Source organism: Rhinolophus sinicus, chromosome 1 (assembly GCF_057876585.1).
Source record: "Rhinolophus sinicus isolate RSI-liver-muscle chromosome 1, RSI-T2T, whole genome shotgun sequence".
In the NCBI taxonomy this organism is placed as follows: domain Eukaryota; kingdom Metazoa; phylum Chordata; class Mammalia; order Chiroptera; family Rhinolophidae; genus Rhinolophus; species Rhinolophus sinicus.
This window is the reverse complement of record NC_142501.1, coordinates 142,289,454-142,313,740: the sequence shown is the minus strand read 5'-3', so window position 1 is coordinate 142,313,740 and position 24,287 is coordinate 142,289,454. Positions and strand designations below refer to the sequence as shown.

Below are 24,287 nucleotides of genomic sequence, written 5' to 3'. Positions count from 1 at the left end.
GTTTTATATCCTGTGTTGGTTTATGTGCTGCCTATATTGGTTTCATATCTTTTATCAATTTTCAATCATTACCTCTTTAAAGATTGAATAGCCTACAATTCCTTTTTTTAATGTCTTTTCATGGAAGTCTTTGAACTTTCCTCTTATCATAATCTGAACCAGTGAAGTTGAAGAAGCTTGATAAAGTTTGAAAAGTGACACTGAAGAGATGCCAATAGACATTACCCTAACTAAAACAAAAGAAAAAATAAAATGAAAAAGTAATAGTACATACTGTTACTAGTCGCTATCAAATTGTCTAACATACATGCAACTGAAATTTCAGAAGAAATATAAAAATAATGGGGCAGAAAAATATCTGAAGAAATAATAGTTAAGATTCTTACAAAAATTGTGAAAGATAATTAAATATATTTCCAAGAAGCTCAAAGAACATGTGGACTATTTTTTTAAAAATCAAGGAAAAAAATTAAAATCTCCTAGACACATCATATTCAACAACAAAAATAATAATAATAGAGACTGAAACTATTTAGAAGGTAGCCAGAGGGAAAAAGACACATAAAATATGGAGGAACCGAGATAAGAAATTTGGCAGTGTTCTTGTTAAAAAAATATGTAAGTGAGAAGGGAGTGGTCTGAAAACTTTAGTGTCGAAAGAATAAAATATAATCTACCAAACTATATTCTTTATTTAAATATCCATCTTTCATTTGCTTTCTTTCAAAATGGAAGGAGAAAACCAGGCTTTTTCAGGTAAAGTAAAATGGAGGATTCAATAGCAGCAGACATGCACTGCACTGTAAGAAAATTAATGGAACTTCATTAGTCTAAAGGGATATTATAAACTTATATTAATATGATCATATGATAGAAATCTCATCTACACAAGGAATAGAAAGCACTGGAAATGGCAAAGATCAAAGTAGAAAAATGTGTTTTTTAGTTTTTAATCTTTGTAAAAGTAAGTTGACTGCTAAACCAAAAATAGTAGTAATGTATTGGTGTTTATAGCATATGTAAAAGTGAAATGTATATCAGTAATACCAAAATGGATGGGAGGCATGGGAGCTTGCTGTTGTAAGGTTCTTACACTACATGTGAAGGGCTATCATATTTTAAGGTAGATTATGATTAATTAAATGTATATATTATATATCTCAATATAATATTGAAACATTTTTTAAAGTTGTATAAATAATAAGGCAGTAGTGGAGGAGAAACGTGATCATAAAAATACTTAATAAACCATAGTAATCACTTTCTTATATGAGATAAATAATGATGTTCACAATATCTGTGATATCTGTCATCTCTGCTAACTGAAAGGGATTAAGGAATATATTTTTAAAGATAAATGTATCATAGCCACATTAGGACATGAAAAATTATCCTCAAAATATTTTATTTATTTATTTATTTATTTATTTATTTATTTATTTATTTATTTATTTATTTATTTTATTTATTTATTTTTTTAAATGAAGAAAAAACTAAGTGCAAGCAGACCATAGTGTCCCTGGAACTCAGCATACTTAGTTTAGGTTCAGGCATCCCAGCACACAGACCTACACTATCTTTAATTGCTCTGGTCACTTTCTTAGTGTATTTCCTTGGCACTGACTGATGATAAATTGCTATCACTGTTCCTTTTGTTATTTATAAATGGGATTAGATTGCGTTCTTTCTCCTGGTGGAAACTCTAATTGCAATGAAGTTTTCTATTCACCTGGAAATGACCTGGAAGATCTGTGGGGTTTTTTTCCCCTTAATTGAAGACTTCAGGCTGCCAGCGTTTATCATGCAGTTATTGAAGTTGTGCATTCAGAACTCTATGGCTGTTCAATCGTAACACAAAAAAAACAATCATCTATTGTTTATCATGCAGGAAACCTTCATCAGTACACATTAGCACTTATATGACAATACTGTTTTCTCTTATTCCATTCATTCTGCAAATGTAATGAAAATTCACCACTGTATGTTATAATATCTGGGGACACTTTGATTATTTTGATTTCTTTAAATAAGCCAACTATAACCTAAGAATATAATATTAACTTCTAGGTATCCCAGATCTTTCTTTTGTCTTCTGTAGAATGAGATCATATATGGCTTGACATATGTTCTGAAGAACTGGATTTTTACATCAATATATATTTCAAAGATGTCTGAAGTAGGTAAAATGGAATAAAGAGAGGATTCCATTTAAGTGGAGAATAGGTCACAAAATAATTTGGAGGGTAGGGTATCAAAGATAGTATAAACCTATAGCTAACAAAAGAAATGCAATGGCAAGTCTAAATAATTTATCCAAATACATTCTATATTTTCTTTTAAATGTTTATTACATTTCATTACAAAGTAAAACATTATAAAAGTTTACTATGTTCTTTAAAATTTTTATGACTATTCAAGGTATTAATACTTTCTTTTAGAGTTACCCTATACTCTAAGCCTGCAGCAATCTAATGACCATACATATATATGTTATACATACATATGCCCAATTACGGACATTTTTAGCGTTTACTATGTTTTTTATTTAAATTATTCATCACAAAAACATGTGCAGTATTTCTGCTTGTCCCATACCCATTATTGCTCCCCAGAGCTCTGCTCTCACCACATGTTCATCATCCTGGATAACCTCATCGGGACAACGTCTGTGAATCGCCCTGTTTCTGTAACCAGCCTCGCTAGAAACTCAGAAACCTCAGTGACTCCCTATCTATGGTTCCTTTTTGGCCTCACCATATCCTGTGTTCTTGTGTGGGGAGTGGGAACAGAGTCCCTGCATGACACCTGGGTTTGAAATTTTGCTCCAACATTTAGCTGCGTGACCTGGGGTGAGTTAGTGAGTAATAATGACCTTGAGCCTTAGCTTCTTCATCTGTAAAATGAATTTAATAATGTAAAGTGCCACAGAGTAAATTTTGGATTAAGTACTAGTTATTAGTGTTCTACAGCGGATATTCTGGGAAACTGAAGGTCATCTTAAGCTTTCCATCAAATTATCAATAGAAAATATATGAATTAAATTATGCCACCACTTTTATAACACCCAGAAATTTATTTTCCAATCAAAGAAAACATGAAACTTTTTCTTTTATTCCGCTCCCTCTTTTTAGTTTTAGTGAGACTATTTCAAAACAAACCAAAAAAACCAGAAGTCAGTTACATCACATCAAGGCCAGTGACATGCAGCAAAGAGGTGTCAACACGCAACAGGATATAGTACAGATACAAATGGGTCTTGGATCAAAGATAACCATTGTCTTAGTCTATTCAGGCTGCTGTTACAAAAATGCCACCGAGTGGGTTGCTTAAACAAGAAACATTTATTTCTTACAGTTCTGGAGCTGGAAAGCTCAAGACCAAGGCACGAGTAAATGCAGTGTTTGGTGAGAGGCTGCTTCCTGGTTCACAGACTGCCATCTTCTTGCTGTGTCCTCACATGGCAGAAGGGGCCAGGGAGCTCTCTGGGGTGTCTTTTATAAGGGCACTAATCCCATTCCTAAGTGGTCCACCCTTAGGAGCTAAGCACCTCCTGAAGGCCCCACCTCCTAGTACCATCACACTGGGGGTTAGGTTTCACCACATGAATTTGTGAGGGACACAAACACCCAATCTATGGCAACCACTTCTCAAATAAGCTGCCTTTTGGAAAGATAGAACTCTCACTGGCTAGTAAGTCTGTGCTCATGCCAACAGAATAGATGAAACCTGGTTTTCATGCCCTCGACCATCCCATTCAAAGAGAAAAACCTTTCCATTACATACCCTGCCAACCCTAACCACATACTAAGGGACCTAATTCTCCCTCTATCCATATGACTTTCAGGAGAGAATCCAAAGCCTCATTCATACTATGGATTATTACTCCAAGTTTTTTGCATGCTAACCATCTTCAAAGTCTTAAGTTTGAGTAACCTTTGAAAATGAAATGTCAAGGATTTGCTAAGAAAGCATGAGTGAGTGGCAAGGCCTTCCTGGGAGGGCTCCTAAAATTACCTGCATGGAAAATAGATTCTCCAACCCTGACGAAGTGTCTTCTCTTGTTCTAATTAATGCCTCTTTCCAAGGATCAGTACAAAGCCCTTTATGCCCCTTCTTGCCATTTCTAGCCCATTATTTAAGTTGTATTTTCTCGATTCATTTTCTCCATATGTTATATTATGCTGGGAAATCTCCCTGAATGAGTTATCACTTGGTGCTAAGTCTGGGCTTCCAGGTGACAGTGCCATGGAAGACTGACTGATTCAGCCCACTATCAATATAATGGACTGAAGATTATCTCCCAAACAAGAAGTTGTCACCAGTCATTGCTGCATCTTTCAGAGACATCACAGACCCATGCCACAGGCACACACTGCTCTGGAGTGCTGAGCGCATTCTCTCCACAACGGAAAGTCTTGTTCACCACTGTATCCCCAGGGCCTAACACAGTGCCTGGAACATTTAACAAGCATCAGAAAATGCTTCTTAAGTGAATGAGTGATGAGTGAACAAATAATTTCTTCCACTCTCACATTAATGTGTGACTCACAGAACTGGGCCAAACCCTGAAATCTGTTATTCTGAAAACATGGATCTGAAATTTGTTACCTAGTCTCAGAAGACAGGAGAAGTAGGAGGAAAATGTAATGTCCCATCTCCAGCCTCCCAACACCAGAAATCAACTGCGAAAGGGTCTGATTCATCAACGGGCACTCAAGATCTGACTATTGTTCAATGACTAAAAGAGCTTTTCTAAAACACATTTCACATCACATTTCAATACATTATTTTGGTTGTATCACTAAAATTATGGCTTAACCTGTATCAAAATAAAGCTATAACATACCCATTTATCATATTCTTTTGTTGCTTAACCAGTAGAAAATAGAGTTAGCTATCCAGTTTTGATATACAACTGCCAGTATTACTATGGAAAGTACGATGTTTGAACTGGCACCCAGTGGGCAATTTTTTAAGTGTGAAATTGTCCCATCACATTCTATTTTAAAATTTTTTAAAAAAGTAGTTCCTGCTTCATTTTCAAGGTCCTGTTGATTCACTGTACGAAGGCCAACAAACTTCACTACTTTGGTATTTAAGTGGCATATACTGAATGTCACCCATGTGGTTCCTGGGCTCACACTTCAACAACCTAACGCAGTTTGTAATACTAGTTTCTTAAAAGCTTTACCCTTAATTATAGATATGTATATTATTCAAAGTCATACTGAGAAATCTTCCACTCAACCCAAACTTTATAGAACGCTATTGGCAGCGATCGCCACATGAAGGATTGATGGGGTGCCTAAAGTGAGTTAGCGTGGTCTGCAAATTGCCCCGTTACTAGGAATAATAGAGCAGGTGAGCACACAGCGGTGGTAATGGAAAGCGTTGCAATTGATCTTAGGAGCTCCTCCTCCCACACTCACTTTATCATTAATGCTAGGATCGTGGGTTTAGTAGATATTTATTAAAAGACTGAGTAATTCCCCCATGGATGACGTAACTGAATTACACTGAGTTACATTCTCTGTGTGGTTCACCCACTTCCCTTATTGCCTTGCATAACTTTCTTATATATATGGGTATTTGCCTCCCTGTTAATGTACTTAAATTCTTCAATTGATATTTGACGTTCTCCCTTTTAAATGTGCTGTGTGACTCCATTTTGTTTTTCTTCCATCATATCTGTTCTCTATGACAGATAAATCACCAAGGCATGCAACTGGACGTGACAGCAAGCTCCATAAGAGCCGGAAGCCTGTCCACCACCATGTTCCTAGAGTATGTACTGTATCTGGCACACAGGAGGTACTCACTGAACAAGTATGCATGAATGAACGAATGAATGAATGAATGAAAGTATTGATGCTATAGTCCATAGATGAACAAAAGAAAACAGGATAGAACAACATTCTGAAATATAAGGCGTTGGAAGAAGCCTGCGTGGTTTCCTTACCTATAACACTGAAGGCATCTGGATTTGTTGTGGGAGGACTGAAATAATTAAGTGACACCTCCATAGAAATGGTAAAGTACTCAGAGTGTCTTGAATATGACAATGAACTGCGAACAAAACAAACTAAAGCTGGCAATTAAGAGACAGCACAGGAATTCAGCAATCACAGGGTCAACCCCAGAGCAAGCAGTCAGTGGTGTTTACTGAATGAATTCCTGGCCGCAGTTCAGGCCTCACAGAGTGGAGTTGACTGAAGGACTTCGAACTTGGAAATCTAGAAGGAAAGCACTTCGTTACAAAGAACCTACCTACAGGTATAGAAGCACTCTTTTCCTTAATTTCATTATTAGATATTAAACCAAAATACGGGAACTAACATTTACCCAGATGATGAAGTAAGAGCTTTTCATTTTTCAAAGCCACTAAGGTTAAATTGCATGCCTAGATTAAATGAGTATAGGTCAACCTCCTTGGGTTTCGTGGATCCTTTCCAAAAGTTATTCTAGACTATTTACCATTCCCTGTGTGATTATAGCGCAAATCAGAGACTTAAGAAATGGCAAATGGCCAGCCAGGGTACACAGCAAATAAATGAATATGGGTAACCTGTTCCCAAACAAGGGCACGCATTTCCACATTCAACTCCTGAAACACTTCTGATAGGTAGGCATTCTCGTTACCAAGATTTTAGAAAAGACCTTCCAACATACAACACAAAGTAATTATTGCATGGTTTTAATATATACCAACTTTTCCAGGAATGCACTTACTATGTAGGTTAAGGCACAACTATAAGATTTTTGTTCAAAATGTTACCCAGAGTTGCCCACCATTTCAGAAAAAGCAGATCCAATGAAAATACTGACGTTGCCAATACAACACACATTGATCTGCATTAGGATTCTACGTACAGGTGCAAGCATCTGATGACTTAATTTCATCTTCTAGGATGGTTATACCCAAGCTTTTTAACTGAAATACATCTTATTTTATTAAAAACTGCTTTCTTTTTTTCTGCTCTATATTATAGTACTACATCCATCGTTTTTAAGTATATATGCAGCATAGACCATATTAACTTTGAATTTCATTTCAGAATAGACAGAAGAAAACATTTGTTATAAAAGGGAGCATGGAGTCTGGGAGGGTTAAGAGAACTACTAATCTCATCCAACCTTCTCACTCTGCCATTGAACTAAGGCTCAGAGAGGTGAAGTAACTTGCTTAAGGCTACAAATCAAGGTGATGACCAAATTGGAACTGGAACTACCTGGGGACCAAGTTCTCCCTCGAGCATTGCCTCAATGTGATGATGACATAATTACACAAGAGGAAAAAAAAAATAACCTCACTCTTCAGAATCAGTTGGTGACCATTAGGCCCAAGGGGCAGGGACTGAGACGGTCTCTCCCTCATCTCTATCTCCCACCACAAGGGACAAGATGCTTTAGAGAAGTTAGGGTTTTTTTTCACCTAAAAAGCTTCAGGTGCTGCTTTTGGCACTGAGCTGATGCAAACTGAGCTTTGGCTAATTCAGAGTTTCTCTCTAAAATGCACATAGCAAAAGTCATTTGTAAGGCTTTGTTTAAGGTCGGCTTTAAAGTGAAAGAAAAGAAAAGCAGAAAGAACATTACCTGTCTTGCGAAAGCCACATTCCATTATTATTTTGAACTTTCAACAGTACTTCACAGTGAAGAAATCAGGGGATATATGCTCAATTTAAAATCATTAAATGGTGTCCCCAGTTTTAGGCCTTGAGTTTAGGTATTTTTTAGTCAGATGGAGCTCTTAGGAGGTCTGAATTTGTAAACAACGAGCTGGAATAGGAAAAGAGCATGTCCAGCTGTTAAATATAAAATAGCTTTTATATTTAACACGTACATGAAACATTTCCATGAGATAAACATTAGGTAATTATCATTTATCTGAAAGCTGTCTTTTTTTCCAAATCACTGCTCTACACTTATGAAGCAAGAAAATTCTTTCAGTAGCTTCAACATACAGCACTCAGTTAAATCAAACTGGGGACTCAAAATAGAGAAAGAAAAGCAAACCAACGAACTATGTAGTTTCTTAAATCATCACCATCTACATTTAGCCTGAAGTCAGTGCCACTGCTAAGAGTTCCCAACCTGAGATTAGGCTGTCTTCCCAAACCTTGAAGGAAAATGAAAACAGCAATATTGTTTTCAAGTTAAAGCCAGTACCAGCAACTATAATACTTACATGATCAATTTGTAAACTAAAATGACTCCTCTTGTCTTTTGGACTAAGTGTGGTAAAGGATTTTCTTTTTTGTTCCTATAGTTCCTAGAAAAGGGCCCAGTACTTCAAGATGAAAATCCTGAACCCACGTAATAGACTCTGCTTCAAATGAATATGATCCTAAACACCTGGGCAGGAGTTTTTATCAAATTAATGGAATTTGTATCTATAAAATGAAATAAAATGCAATGTATCTGAAATTACAAATGCGCTAAGCCAAAACATTTAACTCTGTGGAGTGATACTCAGAATTGCCTTTTCACATAATCTCAAGTGAGGTTTGAGGCAGACACTGCAGGCAGATGGAGGCGCTGGGGAGGTTGGCTATTGCAGATGTCCTGTGGCAAAGGAACGTGTCTCGTGGTTTTAAAATCCTAGGGAGAAAAATCAACAGTTCATTATTATGGTCACTCTCTTAGAATTTCTTGGGGGAGGGCCTACATGAAAGCAGGTTAGTTCATCTAAGTTTACGTCAATAAAATCTCTCAGTTCTAAGCTCCTCCTGTGTCACTCATGGGACCTGCTCAGGTACCATCTGCCTAGAAATGAAAGATGGAGGTAAAAGATGTTCCCTAGGAAGCCAAACATTTTGCTGCAAAAAGAGCATTAAAAAGCAGAAAACTGTTCATCTAAATCATCCCACTTACTTGGCAATCCGCATCTTATTGGAGAAGGACTGCGGCTTCGAGATACCTAGAAAATATAAAAGTGTAATGTGAATCACACAGTAGATGGGGCTTGATGAATGAATCCTTTTGACACTTTTTTCTAAAACCAGCTAAATGGTTTCTCGGAGACACTTAGAACTATGCTTCCCCCCACCCCACCCCAAGGTTGGGCACTGCGATTCCTTTTTAATTTCTTGAAGTAAATGGATACTCAACTTAGTTTAAATTATACTGTTAATTAACAGCTGGGCTCAGTAGCCTAGTTTTTATTGCTTTTGTTATTGTGAATGGTTGTTAAAGACTTTGAGATTGGATGCTTTGAGATTGGACATCCTGAATTAAAAACTTTCCAGAAAATTATTATTATTATTATTATTAACTAATTAAAGCTAAAATAAGCAAATACTGCCTGACAGTTTTAAAATCGAAACCGGCAGTTTTAAAATCATTTTATATGAATTATCTCATGTGTTCAAAATCCTGCCTTATTAAAGAGGGTCACTGGGCAGCCAGAAAAAAATCATTGCTCAAATCTCACCTTTGCTTTCACTAAGCAAAAGCCACCACCTGCACCCACAATGCTGTTATGGCTCAGAAATAACTGACTGCAGGCGTCATTGTTGCTCAAACACTTCACATAAATAGACACTAACAAAGATGGAAGCTGTTCTGGGTGCAAGACCTAAAATATGCCAAAAATCCAGACTAACCAAAAATATTTGTCTTTCATTTTGCAGGTGTACCAGTCTTGTGGTAAGGAGAGGATGGTGGAAAGGGACAGAATTTTGGTAGCAGTTCCACCTTTGGGAATATATCTTGTTCTCATCTAAAACGAGGCACAAAGTAGGAGAGAGGAGGTGCTTCAGACACGTACAGGGGTTTATTACCGAGGGACAGCGCCCATTAATAGCCTTCCAGTGAGCATCCAGAGGTAAACTTCGCCCTGGTTATAAGCACAATAGGGTCTAAACTGCTCCTTTTTCTAACGTGCCAATTCCTCTTAGAATGAGGAGAATTGTGATTCTTCCAGCATAAAACTCTCAAGATTTCCTTCTTATTCATCAGTCCACTAAATGCACTAGCCTTTGGCTTTTACCTACTATAAATATTATTCATGAATAAAGACAACTAAGTTATATTAAAATCTCTAAGAGCGAAAGAGCTGTGTTAGATGCAAGTCTTTTCCATTGTCAGGCCATTTGCTTCATCTGGAGTTTCCTCCCCAATTTCCCAGCTCACTGAAATTCTGCCAGATTAAGCTGAACCCCATCCTCACTACCAAACCCAGAGTGGGCAGAGGAAGCTCTGCCTACTCTGTGCTTCTTTTATAGACTGTATCACATCCACATTCAGTTACTTTGCTTACATCATATTAAATTTCCTATATTGAAACCCATTCAGGGAAGAGACCATGTTTTACCATTTCTATGTGCCAATCCCACCATAAATCTAGCATTCATCAGATACAGGTGGGGGGGGGGGAAACATTTGATAAAGGAGCATGCTAGAGTACCAACAGATGCTCACGAAACTCAGTAAGAAAGTCGAGTCTTATTAACCGCAGGGGTTTTTGTTTTTGTTTTGCCGAGGGGGTTTTAGACGTTTGGGGTTAGAGCTGCATTGCTAGAGATAATTTCAGAGAAGGGGAGTGTTGCCAGATGTGGTTCTCCTTCACCATTCTCCCTAAAATAAGGTTGAACAAATATTTTAAAGTGTTTTATTGGAAGGAACAGCACTGTGTTAGCCTATCTGGTGTCCACATGTCTTGGTCCAGCCCTGCATTCAAAAGGCATTGACTAAATAATATTTGTTGAATAAATAACAGTGGTGAATTATAATAACACTTTTAGTTTTCAGAGATATTTTGACTATTTTTTTTGTTTGACAGAGTATTAGTAATCCTCCCAAGAACTAATATACAAAGAGACTAACCTTATTCTTCCAACTTTGAAGTTGAGAAGAAAATTAATCCCTGCAATGCCCTTTATAAAATATCCAAAGCCAAACCATTTCAGCAATTTCTCCGAATCATAGAGTAAGTTCCAGAAGAAGCTGGGACCTGTGCCGAGGTCAGTTAAACAAGGTGTCCCATTCTCTGTTCAGAAGACTGATACCTAATACCCCATTTTCATTCATAAAACTATGAAATAAGTAAAGTCTATTAGTCTTTCAACTAAGTCAGAAAAAAACTGCCTCTACTTCCTTCTTTCTAGAATAATAAATTCCTTCTCCCAAGGTAGTATAAAAATCCATTTTGGGTGATTGCGACAGGTTCTCTTTCTACCTATAGACTTATAATCACCTCTTTTATAGGCGACTGTTGAAGAAAAAAATGTCGACAATAGGATGATTTTGTGTGAAAATGATTAGATATGTACCGTGCTTAAACCAATGGGATTACGGAGGGAGATGGGGCTTAAACTCCGGCTTCGACACCGACTTACAGACTGCACCGAATTCCACTAAGAAGAGAGAGAGAAAAAAAAACAAACAGTCAATAGTCTGTGAAAACTCACATAGTTTAAAACAATATGCATATCCCACAGACCAAGGTTTTGCTGATATGATTACACTTGCCCATTACTGGTCATTAGCATGAGGTACACTCCCTTCATTCCTACCGTTGCCCAATATTTGACAATACATTTAGAGTATTTCTAAAATAGAAATCCCGTTACAATGAACTTGAGAATTTTCAAACTCTTGGTGCTAGTAGAATTTTGTTTTGATGAGTAAGTTGTTAGAAATTACATTAAGTTTGCAAGTGTTGGAGAATGTAAACTCCTTGTGGGCAGGGATTTGTGTCTGTTTTATTCATTGGGGATCTTCAGCCCCTAAACACAGTGCTTGGGTCATAAATAACTACTGAATACATAACTATTGTTGAATGAAATGATTAATGAATGAGTGACTGAATCACCACTGCTGCCCATCTACTCTCCAACTAATTTAATGAATAAGAGGAGAACTATATTCACTATAATAAGATTTCATCAGTAAAATCCTTCTTAAAAATTTCCCTTCATTCAAGTTTTTCCTTTTCCAAGTTCTTCCTTTTAGGGTATTCTCATTTTAATGAGAATAAGCTTGAGTTTAAGCTTGGGCAAATGTTGGTGATATGTTTGATGGGAGAGAAGGGGAAAAAAGGCAATTGCTATTTGATATAGAACATAAGAATAGTGGCTATTTCCTCTCCCTCCCTTCCAAATTGTACTACAGACAATATACAATAAGAGTTTCTTAACAGAGGGTGATTATTATAGGGGCAAGAAGCATGTTTTATGAGCTTACTCGTTGCAGAGAATGTGTAGTTGTCAGATCAACACAACCCAATTTCTATGGGTTCACCTTCCATAGCACAAAATATTTTATTGAGATACAATTAGCTGCAGTGGCTGCTTAAGCTGCAAAAACCCTATTCTTAAATTTTTTTTAAATGCACTACTCCCTTTCTCCACTATATGGAGGAAAAGCTGCCATGGCACATGTCCCCTATTCTCTAGTTCAAAGCGAACAGGAACTGAGACCACGCAGGTGGTGGCTTTGCTCTGGACCTAGAAGCTTCACTTCAGGAGTTACTTACCTCTAGGAATGGCAGGGTCAAAACTCCCTAATGTTCACTATACAGAATATGCGAGCACCCATGGCCAGCAGTTCCAACACCCAATCCCACCACAACACACACTCACACACATGCACACCTAAGACTATTTTGAAGGCTGCCCAATTATTTAGCATGTTCTACAACCAATGTATACAGGAAGCAACCTTCCAAAGGTGATTGGCTCCTCTCTCCCCAAGTCCTCTGCCCTCTTTTTCCCCATCCCTCCCCTCTCTACACATCATACCAAGGAGAGAACAAGGCACATTCACTGTTTTCCAAAAATAGAGAACTGTCGGTAAAAATTTGGCATCTGTTCCCTGAAAGTTAACTAATTAATTTAAAATGCTTAGAGTTACAGAAGGCCTCCAATAAGGTGACTTCAAAGGGCTTAGCACTTATCATAGCATAATATTGCTAAGATGGAGGAGGTAAATATGACTAGTTCCATCTTATAAATAAATAAAACAACAGGCAAAGAAATTACTGCCAGGAAATTATGAAGAATCATGAATGAGTCAAAGAAAAGAATTTGTTCTTTCCCTGCTTATCCTTTTCCTCTCCTTTGTATGAAATTTTATCAAACAACTCTTTATAAAATTCTTTTATAGAATCTCTGGGTTTATAAATGTTCTCGAACTTGTGAATCAAACACTTGGGATGAATTTTCACTACGCAAGGCATCCGTACAAAAGCCCCTCTCTTGGTGACAGCCTCTCCCTTCATGATGACAGTGTCATTCTCCATGAGCGCAGGCCACATGTGATAGAAGACCAAGGGGGCGGTGAAATCGGAGTCATAGCTGCGACGGTACCTGTTTTAAACACACAAAAGAAGGAGAAAGAGGTCAGCAATTATGTGGCATAACTGGGCAGGGGGACATCAGTGTAAATTTTCATTTGGATTAAGCTCAGGTCTAGATAAATATGGATCCTCGTGCTATTATTAAAGAGATGGTTGTGGGCTCTTAGAATAGGAACCAGTGACGACAAGGACCTGACAGGGACTCACCAAGAACAAGTCATGTCAGACTAATCTTGTCCTTCTCGTCTCAGGATTACAAGAGCTGCAATTCAGGGAAATCCTAGAGACTATGTTAAGTCCCATAGGCTTCCTACAAGATTTCTCATGTACACTTGCAGACAAAATAAGAGAAGTATAAGTGGGTGATTAACTTAAGTAGAGGGGTTCAATGATCATATCCAAAGTAGGGTAATTAATGGGTCAATGAGAACATGAATGAAGATAAAAAGGTCTCTCTCTCTCAATCTTGTGATAAATCAATACATTCAGCAATTGATCTGCATGAAATATAGAAAATTTGTCCAAAGGTGGGAAGTAGGTAGGAAAAAAAAAAAAACAGATGACAGTATCAGAAAATAGCTTAACTGGCTGGAACAATAAGCTGCATCTAATCAGATCCAATGTAATGCGGATACTTATGGGGTCCTGCAATTGAGTCTAAAAAGCATTTAACTGCACAGAGAAAAGTGATAAATGGCTTAATCACAGCACAAGTAAAAATATAACAGATTTCAGTTGAACTCAAAACGAGTGAACAGTGTCATATGGCTGACGAAAAGAAAAAACTACTACAAATTAGCTGAATTAATAGAGAATAAAAATGGAAAACATGTTAGTCCTCATTTCAAAGCAGGGGACGCCATGCAGTGTGGACACTTTCTTAAACAGGAATGCCCAGAAGAGCATGGAGAACAGGCCAAGGAAACCCATCCATTTGTCAGGAAGTCTCAAACCCCCTTCATAGGAAAAAACCTGAAGCCAGAGTTCAGAAGGAGGAGAATTTGAGGAATGCTTTTACATGTGTGAAAGGCTGCTAAAGTAAAAAAGAATGAATGAAAAGGAAAAGCATTAGACTTGTTTTGTGAAATCCTAGAAGCAGAGCCAAATCCAACCGTTCCTAGCAACTCCAGTTTCCACTCCATAGCCATACAGGAGCGCAGGCCACAGAGAGCCCCAAGAGGCTGCATGTTCCCTCTGATTAAGGCATGGAAGCAGGAGGCCTGCCGGAGGTCTGGGAAATGTGCAGATTCCATGAACTGAAATGGGTGAATATTTCCGAGTGGGACCATGAATGCTCTAAGGAAAAAGGAATTTTAAAAGAGGCATGCAGATATTGTATTTTGTAAGAGAATCAAAAAGATCCAACTGCAGTGCAATGTTCTAATATTCAGCTCTTCCACGAGGGGATGCATGCTGGCAGCAGTCATCTGAAAGAATCTAGAAGCTGGGAGATGGCAAGAAAATATGACATGCTACAAGGCAATAGGAAATGCCATCGTTGTGGTTTTTATAAGCAAAATAAAGCTATATGGTCTCCATCATCACAAGCTGGTAGGAATAGGGGGCTGCCACCAACCCATAACCCTACAACCTGAGCAAAGACCCAGAGCTACCATTTCCTGAGAGCACACTACATGCCAGGCAGCATCCTTAAGTACTTTATCTGAATGATCTCAACGAACTTTCTATAGCCCTAGGAAATAGGTATTATTATTGCTTCCATTTGACAGAAGAAACTAAGGAACAGGAAAATTAAGTAAAATTTAAGTAAAAATGTAGCTCCCTAAGCCTGTATAGCTGATTTGTGGTGGAGCCAGGATTAGAACCCAGGCAGTTTGACACCAGAGCCCGTTCTTAACCATCAGCGTGGCCTCCTCCAGGATAATCTCCAGCTACATCATCAGATCTCATACAATTTAAGTAAAATGTTCTAAATTAAAGTTCTTCTAATTTATAAAGGAAACATTTACCATGTAAAAGTTGGTAGACATCTAGTGCTCCTAGATAAAAGAGTCTGGAGCAGTGATTTCCAAATGTTAGTGTGCAGAAGGAATACCTGGGTGCTTGTTAAATTACAGATTCCTCAGCCCCACCCCAGGCCTATACTGCAAAAATGACATGGAGTGTGATCCAGGAATCTGCATTTTTAACAAGTACTTGAGTAATTCTGATGCAGGTGACCCATACACCACATTTTCAGAAATCTGGCCTAAATAATGCAATAAAAACCAACGAAAGCAAAAAACCCAAAACAATCTGATTAAAAAATGGGCAGAGAATCTGAATAGACAATTTTCCAAAGAAGATATACGTAGTATGGAGGTTCTTCAAAAGAATAAAAATGGAACTACCATATGATCCAGAAATTCCACTTCTGGGTATTTATCCAAAGAAATTCCAAAACAATAATTCAAAAAGAAGTATGTACCCCTATGTTCATTGCAGCATTATTTACAATAGCCAAGATATGGAAACAACATAAGTGTCCATCAATGGATGAATGGATAAGGAAGATGTGGCATGCATATATATATATATATATATATATATATATATATATATATATACACCAGGGGTGCCAAAAAAATGTATGCAAGTGGACACTTTGGTCAACATTGCTCAAGCAGTAGTTCACCGTAACCAGAAGTGTCTGGACGCTGATGGTAACCACTTTGAGCACCTCTTGTAATTGCAGAAGTCAAACGTGACTTGTGTTCATCTCTTGTTATTGATATATATTGAGTATTACAATTTTAATACAGTTTTCCTTTCTTAAAATGTGTATATATTTTTTCGCACCCTCTGTATAGATACACACACATACACGTATATATAATGGATTATTTAGCCATAAAAATAATTAACTCTTGACATTTGTGACAATGTGGATGGACCTAGAGGGTATTATGCTAACAGAGATAAGAGAGAGAAAGATAAATACCGTATGATCTCACTTATATGTGGAATCTAAAAAACAAACAAAAACCAAGCTCATAAATATAGAGAACAGATTGATGGTTGCCAGAGGCATGGGGAAAGGCAAAATGGGTTAAGGAGATCAAAAGGTACAAACTTCCAGCTACAAAATAAATAAGTCATAGGGATGTAACGTACAGTATGGTGACTATAGTTAATAACACTGTACTGCATGTTTGAAAGTTGCTAAGAGAGTAGATCTTAAAAATTCTCATCACACGAAAAACAATTTTGTCACTATGCATGGTATCAGATGTTAACTAGACTTACTGTGGTGATCAATTCACAATATATGCAAATATCACATCATTATGTTGTATACCTAAAACTAATATGATGTTATATGTCAATGCTACCTCAATAAGAAATAAATTCTTAAACAATAAAACGTATTATAATACACACTTGCATTTATATAGCACCTTTCTTTTAAAAAGGTCCACAGAGGCTCCAGGCAATCATTAGTTCTCCCCAAGACCAATATGTTGAATGGAAATCATATTATCCCTCCTGAATCAGATTTGGCTGAGAAAGAAAATGACCCCAGGAGAGGGCCCTGCCCTGTAGTACCGGGAAGTACACAGCAGGGCCTGGAAATCAGGTGGTGTCTGTTGATTTCCCCACCCAGAGTCCTTTTTCCCTAAATTGTTCCCAGGGAATAGAGACAAGGTCACTTATTTATAAAGAATCCCTTTGCTTCTGCTCCTATGTCTCTTACTTGCAATCATTAAAAACCTCTCCATCGGCCCCAAATGCAATATCTAAGGGTGGCTCTAACGTCTGCATTTCAAAGGCAATGGAGCATATCTCCTGGATGAAGTTACTGAGGATGCAAAAGTCAACTTCCGGAGGGAATGAAATCTTGGGGTTGATATTCATGGCTCGGATCACATCCTGAAAAACAAAAAGATGGTATCACCTTGTTACCAACCTGTGACATGAAACTGACAATCCTAAGGATATTATGACCAATGGAAGGTGGGGAAAGAGCATGGGAGTAAAAACAAGCTACAGTAGAGAAGGATTACATGTGCTAAAAGGAGAAAGCCTCACTGATAGGGAAGGAGGAGAGATGACAGAGTACAAATGACATACTAAAGGCCTCAAGAGAGTCTCAAAAAAAAAAAAGAAACTAAAGAAAAACACTTAATAGATTTTATTTATCCTTTCCTTATTTCTTTTTATTCTGGGCAAGTTATATGCCAACACAGAACTCTGACTTGTTCATAATCTGTAATAATAATAATTATTGTAATAGCTTGCTTTTATTGAGAGTCTACTCCGTGCCAAATCTTGTGCTAAGCAAATTACCCTCTTTCTTTCATTTACTCTTCTTGAGAACTCTATGCGGTCATGACCATTGTTGTTCCAATGTAAAGATTACAAAACTAAGGCACAGAGAGGTTAAGTAAATGAGCAAGGTCACACAGCTAGTAAGTGGCAGAGCCAGGATGCAAAGCCACACTAACCTATCCCAAAATTTTTGCTCTTAAGCACTATGATATTCTATCTTCCAGTCATAAGACTCTAAAGAACAGAACTATAAAGTTCAGAATAGTTTTCCCCATAAAATGTCTAAGAAAAAAACAGCCAATAATGGCTGGTTCTACAAAGTAAATTGGGTGCTGCTCATTTCTGCTCTTCTATTACATAGAAGCAATACTAAGCACTGAATGGACTTCTGAGTCATTAGTATTCGGTATAAACATCATCAGCAGCAAACCATCCCTAATAAGAGACCCAACACTTACATTTACGCTGCTTTGGGCATCATACAGATCAAGATGACAAAGGATGTAATCCAAAACAGCAGCCTCAAAGTCATTCGTCCCCGCATAAGACGGTGTCAACGATTTCCTCACACGGATCTTGAAATGTCTGAATGCCATTTTAGCCACATGAAATGCCTCCTGCGCATAAAAATTGCAGTAAATTTATTTGGTGAGAGGAGGCAGGCAAAGATGTGCAGAGCAAGAGATGAAGAAAGAACACCCATCAAAAATTCAACATCACATGGATCTTCTAATAACTAAACACAGTTGGTCAAAACTATTTTTAAGCTGGGAGAACATACACATCTCAATTTTGAAATAAATACATATATGACTATCCACATTCATTAATTTCAAGACAGCAGACCATCATTCTGGTAATCCTGAGTGCAGGAAGCAGGACGGTACAGATTCAAAGAAATAAATCATCTGTGATTACGTAAATACTGGAAAGATGCTAGTTGTTGCTATGCTGTCACAGTAATACCATATTACTGGTGAAGAAATGAGAGAAAATGATCAATCTAGGGTTTATGCAGTACACAGACACACATCAAAGGTCTGCCATGTTATCTGGCACATACACAATTCAAGAATTATGTATGAAACGCCTGTTATGTAGTCAGCATTGGGAAAACTTAGGTATTCGTGAAAGACATGGTCTCTATGCTTATAGAACTTTAACCAACTCAGAAAGTGATTCTTAATTATATAAACCAGGGGCGTGCAAACTTTTTCTGTACAAAGCCAGATAGTACATATTTTAGGCTTTAGACATAGTATCTTTCTCACTTTTTTTTACTACCCTTTAAAAATGTAAAACCCTTCTTATATTCTTAACTCTCAGGTGGTATTTCTCTTAGAAATACAGGCCAGGGACAGCTATGGCCCACAGGTGCTAGTTTGCTGACCTCTGATATAAATGAATAAATACAGCATAAAGTTCAGTAGATTCTGATCATTCTGCTCCCACACCCATGTTCTGTTCTGTTGTTTTAACATTTATCTGTTCTCATAAGGAATTCAGCAGCTCAATATGGTACTCAAGGAACAAATGCATTTGCTTTGGGATTTAGGATTATATATAAGCACTTTTTAATCTGCCATAGTCAAGTAATATATCCACTGGTGCACCTGTGTCCATTTAGAAAATTCAGTGCAAATCAACTTAGTATGTACCCATCTGAGATAGTCCTACAGCTATGAATACTTCAACAGATGTCTGGTCGGTATCGATATTAATATATATGAATAGTTATTGATTGTGAAAAATGACTCATCCTAAACACTTGCAATGGAAGGAAGAAAGGAGGGCAGGAGGGAAATCCCTCCCTCTTGCAGGGACCTCAAGCTCTACCAGTCTTTTTAAGCTGTTCAGTTAACCAAAACGTGTGTCCCCGCTGCGCCCAAGGACCTCTGGAGCGCAGCTGGAGTGTCACATACCACTGTGGCGATGTAAATGATGCGCTGCAAGGTCTCGGTTTTGTCGATGCAGCGCCGCAACAGGCGCTGGGCATCCAGGCGGGCCTGGGAATAGGCATCGCTGAACCGGGACAGGAGGGCAGCCCTGCGCGCCGCACTGGATAGTCGGGCGCGATTCGGAGACGGGGTCCTGATCTTCACCACTGCTGCTGAGGGACTGCCTGCCCGGCTGCGGCTGGGGCTCTGGCTGCGGCTCTGGCTGCGGCTGTGGCTGCGGCTGCGGCTGGGGCTCTGGTTGCGGCTCTGACTGCGGCTGTGGCTGTGGCTACGGCTGCGACTGTGGTTGCGGCTCTGGCTGCGGCTGTGGCTACCGCTGGGGCTGCGACTGTGGTTGCGGCTCTGGCTGCGGCTGTGGCTACGGCTGGGGCTGCGGCCGCGAGGGGCAGGGCTAGGAGACCGGCTCCTGGCGGACCTGTTGATAAGCAAGAATCAGCAGGGAGGCACTTTGATCACTCTGATTCACTTCTCTGTCCTTCCTGGACTCTGCTGCTCCTCCCCACATAAAGTGCAAACATACTGAGGAGCCATGCGCCCCTGCAGGCGGGGAACGCAGCTGCCTTCCTGACCTCTCCACTAGGCCTGTCAGAGGCACTGTGAATCCATGAGGCCTCAGACGTGACCACAACCACCAGACAAGACTCGATATTTATTTGCAGGGTGAATTAGAATTAATAAAACCCTTTCACTCATTGAGGACCTCAACGTATCCTTTAAGCAGCCCTGTGAAGCCAGCATTGATTGTTGGCCATTTTACAGATGAGGAACTTGAACCTCAGGAAAGTTAACTGGCTGTCCTAGACTGACACAGCTAGCAAGAGACCGAGTTCAAAAAGAAGTGAGATTTTCAGTATTCCGTGCCCCAACACCTCGGTAGACATTGTGGTATAAGAGCTCACACCACAGGAGCCGTATGTGAAAGAAGATTTATGTTGCCGTCCCAGCTTCTCCATGTCACAGCAGTGGCAGCGTCTGCAATCATTTCTCCTCTCCAGAGCCTCAGCTTTCACCCACATAATTTTTGCTCTACTTCAAGGTAGGGATGGAGGTTGGACGATCAGGTGAGCTAATACACGTGGATTGGAATTGGAAAGCACCATAGCAGTGAAACGTGACTACCAAGTACAATCTAAATTATCAGACTAGCTAGCCCAAAGCAAATGGGCCCCCAAAAGGGGGCCCATGTAGAAGAAACCATGGGGCAAATGGCAGTGCAAAGTGGACTCTAAAGGGGGGGAGGAAGCCCTCATTTATAGTGTTTGCCAATTGCATGGTGCAACAAATACTCCATCCATGGCCAATTTCAAGCTATCAATGTGATGTCATTGAACGCAGAGTTAGGCAAAAATGCACAGAAGCCACTCCTAGGAGCCAGTACAAGGTGGTGGCAGCACACTGACGGAGTGAGTCCCAAAAATTAAAGACTAAGGTGACATTTAGGGGAACAGGGTGCGGTGGTGGCTTTGATAGCCGGAACCAGGGCATGGGGGGAGGGAGGGAACGTTAGAACAAAGAAAATGCAGCAACTCCAAACAGAAACATACTGTTTTGTCCTCACTTAACACTAACTGAATGACCGGTCGTAACGTTCTGTCCATCGCTAGAAAGGAATTTCACAAGAAGAGGTAGCCACACAGCTATCACACACAGGCAGCTATAAAAAGGAACTGCCCTCCAGTAGAATGACAGCAGGTCATCATCCCTGGAGGGAGGGAGGACTCTGAGGACGCAGAGACCTTCCTACCATGGAACATTCATTCTTGCATTATAGGCCCACTCAAATCTGGTTTCAAGCCAAAGAATTTTCCTTTCTCATACGTCTCAGTTTCATTCCTTAAGCCCCGTCGTCAGCCCCAGATCAGTTAGTGCCTAAGTACTCGGGATCCAGGGAGTGTTTTCTCACCCTGGAAGGGTGCAGTCAGAGAAAGCCCTTTACAATTCAAAGCTTCCCATATTGTTGGGGTTTGGGTTCAAGCATGTCATTTTACTTTGTTTTCCAAGCCAGGCTTGTATCACTAACAAAAGGAACTTAAAGGAAAGTGTCTGTGAGAATGTGACGAACCTTCCTTGAAGTGCAGATTTTTCAGCACACAGAGCAGTGATCTCGTCCTTCAGCGTTCGGATCTGTTTCTCATAATCGCATATCGTTTCCGCGTTCCACTTATCCGAACTGTGCTTGTCGGAGCTGCGGTTGTCCCAGCCACGCTTATCGGTGCCCCACTCGGATCTCCTCTGCTCCGAGCTCCTCTGCTCCGAGCTTCTCAGATCCGGGCTCCGAGGCTCCGAGCCTCTGGACTCTGCACCGCGCTGCTCGCTGCTCCTACGCAATGAGCCTCTACGCTCTGAGTTCCTGTTGCGGGCCTCCTCTTGGGCTTGAAGAGATTTAAGCCTGAACAGACACACACACACACACACACACACACACACACACACACACACACACACAATTTTAAGGGAAAAAGAAGAGAGAGGGAGGGAGGGACGTAGGAAAAGGTAATAAGCAACAATCGGCATACTTAACAACAGAGGCTACTCTACTTCGTATGCTATTATTGCATTGGGGAAACTGACGGAAATACGTAGGAATTGGCAATTAGAAATACTTAGGAAGTAGACTTGCCAGGGTCAGGGGCCACTCCATGTCTGCAGTTTGCAAGGGAAAAGGCTCCTGATGAGAAGAGAGGCATGCAGATCTCTAGCAAAAGCAATACGGGCCTATAGTCATACTGTTCTATATTGGACTGATCTTAACTGCACAAAACTCTGGAAACATTTGACCTCCAAAACCTAGTCCTGAGCTGGACAAAAACATAATCTGCTATCCTCGCCAGAACTTCCATTCTCTAAACAGATGGAATATGGGGATAACTACAATGGGAATTGAATAACATCCTCAGAACTAGGTGGAAGTGTGGACCTATGAAAATAATGTATTACAGAAACAAACAAAGCTTTGGAAATAAAATTGACACCTTTATAAAGATACAAAGAGGCATGGCCACCATAAAACAGAAGCAAAAGCCATAAGAAGAGGACATGCTGTGATGAAAAGACAACAATGTAAGATGAAAAAGGTAAGGGGTAAGACTGAGAAGGATATAAGAAGCTAAAAAATGCAATAGCAGAATTAAAAGCTATGCTACAAACAGTAAAGAACAGAATCAGGGTTATTGGAAATCACTGAGTAGTATGATCAATGTATTTGAGAAGGCATAAGATAGGAATAAGAGATTAAAATGATGAGAGGGGAGATAGAAGTGGAAAACATTAGCTCCAAGTTAATATTTACTGATATTCCTGAAGAAATCAGAACAATTGGAACGTGTAAAGACAATAGAACGGTATTCATATATGTATTTACATATATGTATTTTAATACAATTTCTACTTGTTCTTTTTGTGGGAATCAAAATTAAGATCATGGAAGGTATAATCTTAAAGGATCAGTGTCCATTGCCCCTTCTAGAAATGTATCTTTGGAGAATCATCTGAAATTTAAACTAAGACTTGCCACAGAAATTACCACAATGTTATTTCCAGTGTTGAAAATTGGTATCAAAATAAATAGTCAATATTAGGGAAATACCCAAATGATGGAACATGATACATCTATTCAAAACTAAGTTCTGCAACATTTTTGTCTTAGTAATAGATAAAACACAATGTTAAAAGAAAAAATGGGATCCAAAATTGTAAACTTATACTTATTTTGTAGTCTTAACACTATTTTTAATGTATAAATTGGAAGAAATGTCAAATGGTAATGGTAACTGGTTTTGGAATTATGAGAGGGATTTTAGTTTCCTTCATACTATATTGTACTTTGATACTTTTCTCTAGTAGATAGGTAATGTTTTCGTAGTAAGAAAAATATATGAAACACTAATAAAAATATTGCTGCCTTTCCTCTTTCAATGTGGACAGATTCTTTCATATTGTAATGGAACACCAAAAAAAAAAAAAAAAAAAGCTAAATTCAAAGATTAATCAGCAGGCTGCAGTAATCCTGTCATTTCTTTTTCTTACTGATTTCTTAGCTGATTTATTTCCTCCTCTGCAGCCAAAAGGGATATGGCCGATCTGTTCTTGGTTTCTTCAAGAGTATTTTCAGTTTCAGCCAGACTGTAAAAGAAATCAGTAACGAAAGACAGATTTTCTAGAATTGGCAGACTTTCTAAATCAAGACATAGTTTCTTTCAGGAATTTTTCACATATGATATAAATTCAACATAAACAAGACCAAATTATAAGACATCTGCATTTAATCAGATAATATTGCAAATAGTATGGGGCACTACTTGTATGCAAAAACATGCTAGCATCCTTTCTCAACATTAAACACAAAGAGGTTACAAAGCTACTAGCCCTAAAAGACTATGTAATAATTATTAATATTAAAATGTAAAGGACAAAGAAACTTGTTCAATTCCTCCTTCTCACCATCCTAGTTCATCTGCTCTAATTACACCAAATTCCCAGATTGCCTCGCTCTATAAAAATCTTTGCTTTTCTACAATACACTACCACCTATTCTCATTATTTTGCACAGTAGAGTTGCCATGGACTTAATTTTCCCAGATTTCCTAAATGTAAAAAAATTATTTGCCCACCTATAGAGAAAGCCCTCCACAATTACACCTGACTACCAAGTATTTAGTGTCTTTCTGCCTCTGACTTCCATCACTTATTAAGCACGAGTTTCCCAACTTTTCCATGTAGCTCAGTCACTGTTAGTGTGAAGGACTCTCTCCATTGTAGGCAAA

At 38.8% G+C, this 24,287-nt stretch overlaps 1 protein-coding gene across 7 annotated transcripts in view; it reads right to left on the bottom strand.

The window, feature by feature from the left end:
- The window catches only part of LOC109438008 (mitochondria-eating protein-like), a 297,423-nt gene that overhangs the window by 257,694 nt on the left and 15,442 nt on the right, over window positions 1–24,287 (bottom strand). The window contains exons 5-14 of one of the 7 annotated variants that reach the window (XR_012493721.2): window positions 23,551–23,646; window positions 21,587–21,913; window positions 19,489–19,939; window positions 18,025–18,183; window positions 16,992–17,167; window positions 13,184–13,307; window positions 11,271–11,354; window positions 8,872–8,917; window positions 7,594–8,598; window positions 4,714–6,233 (exon numbers count right to left, since the gene is read on the bottom strand). Coding sequence is in view for 4 of the 7 variants with exons in the window: in XM_088790152.1 (XP_088646278.1) it covers window positions 13,001–13,307; window positions 16,992–17,167; window positions 18,025–18,183; window positions 19,489–19,939; window positions 21,587–21,913; window positions 23,551–23,646 (1,516 nt within the window). In the remaining 3 variants the exon portion in view is untranslated. Of the gene's footprint in view, window positions 1–3,318; window positions 8,599–8,871; window positions 8,918–11,270; window positions 11,355–12,873; window positions 13,308–16,991; window positions 17,168–18,024; window positions 18,184–19,488; window positions 19,940–21,586; window positions 21,914–23,550; window positions 23,647–24,287 lie in introns of those variants that run through there. The other 6 variants (XM_074324567.2, XR_012493722.2, XM_074324568.2 and 3 more) reach the window with 6 other exon arrangements.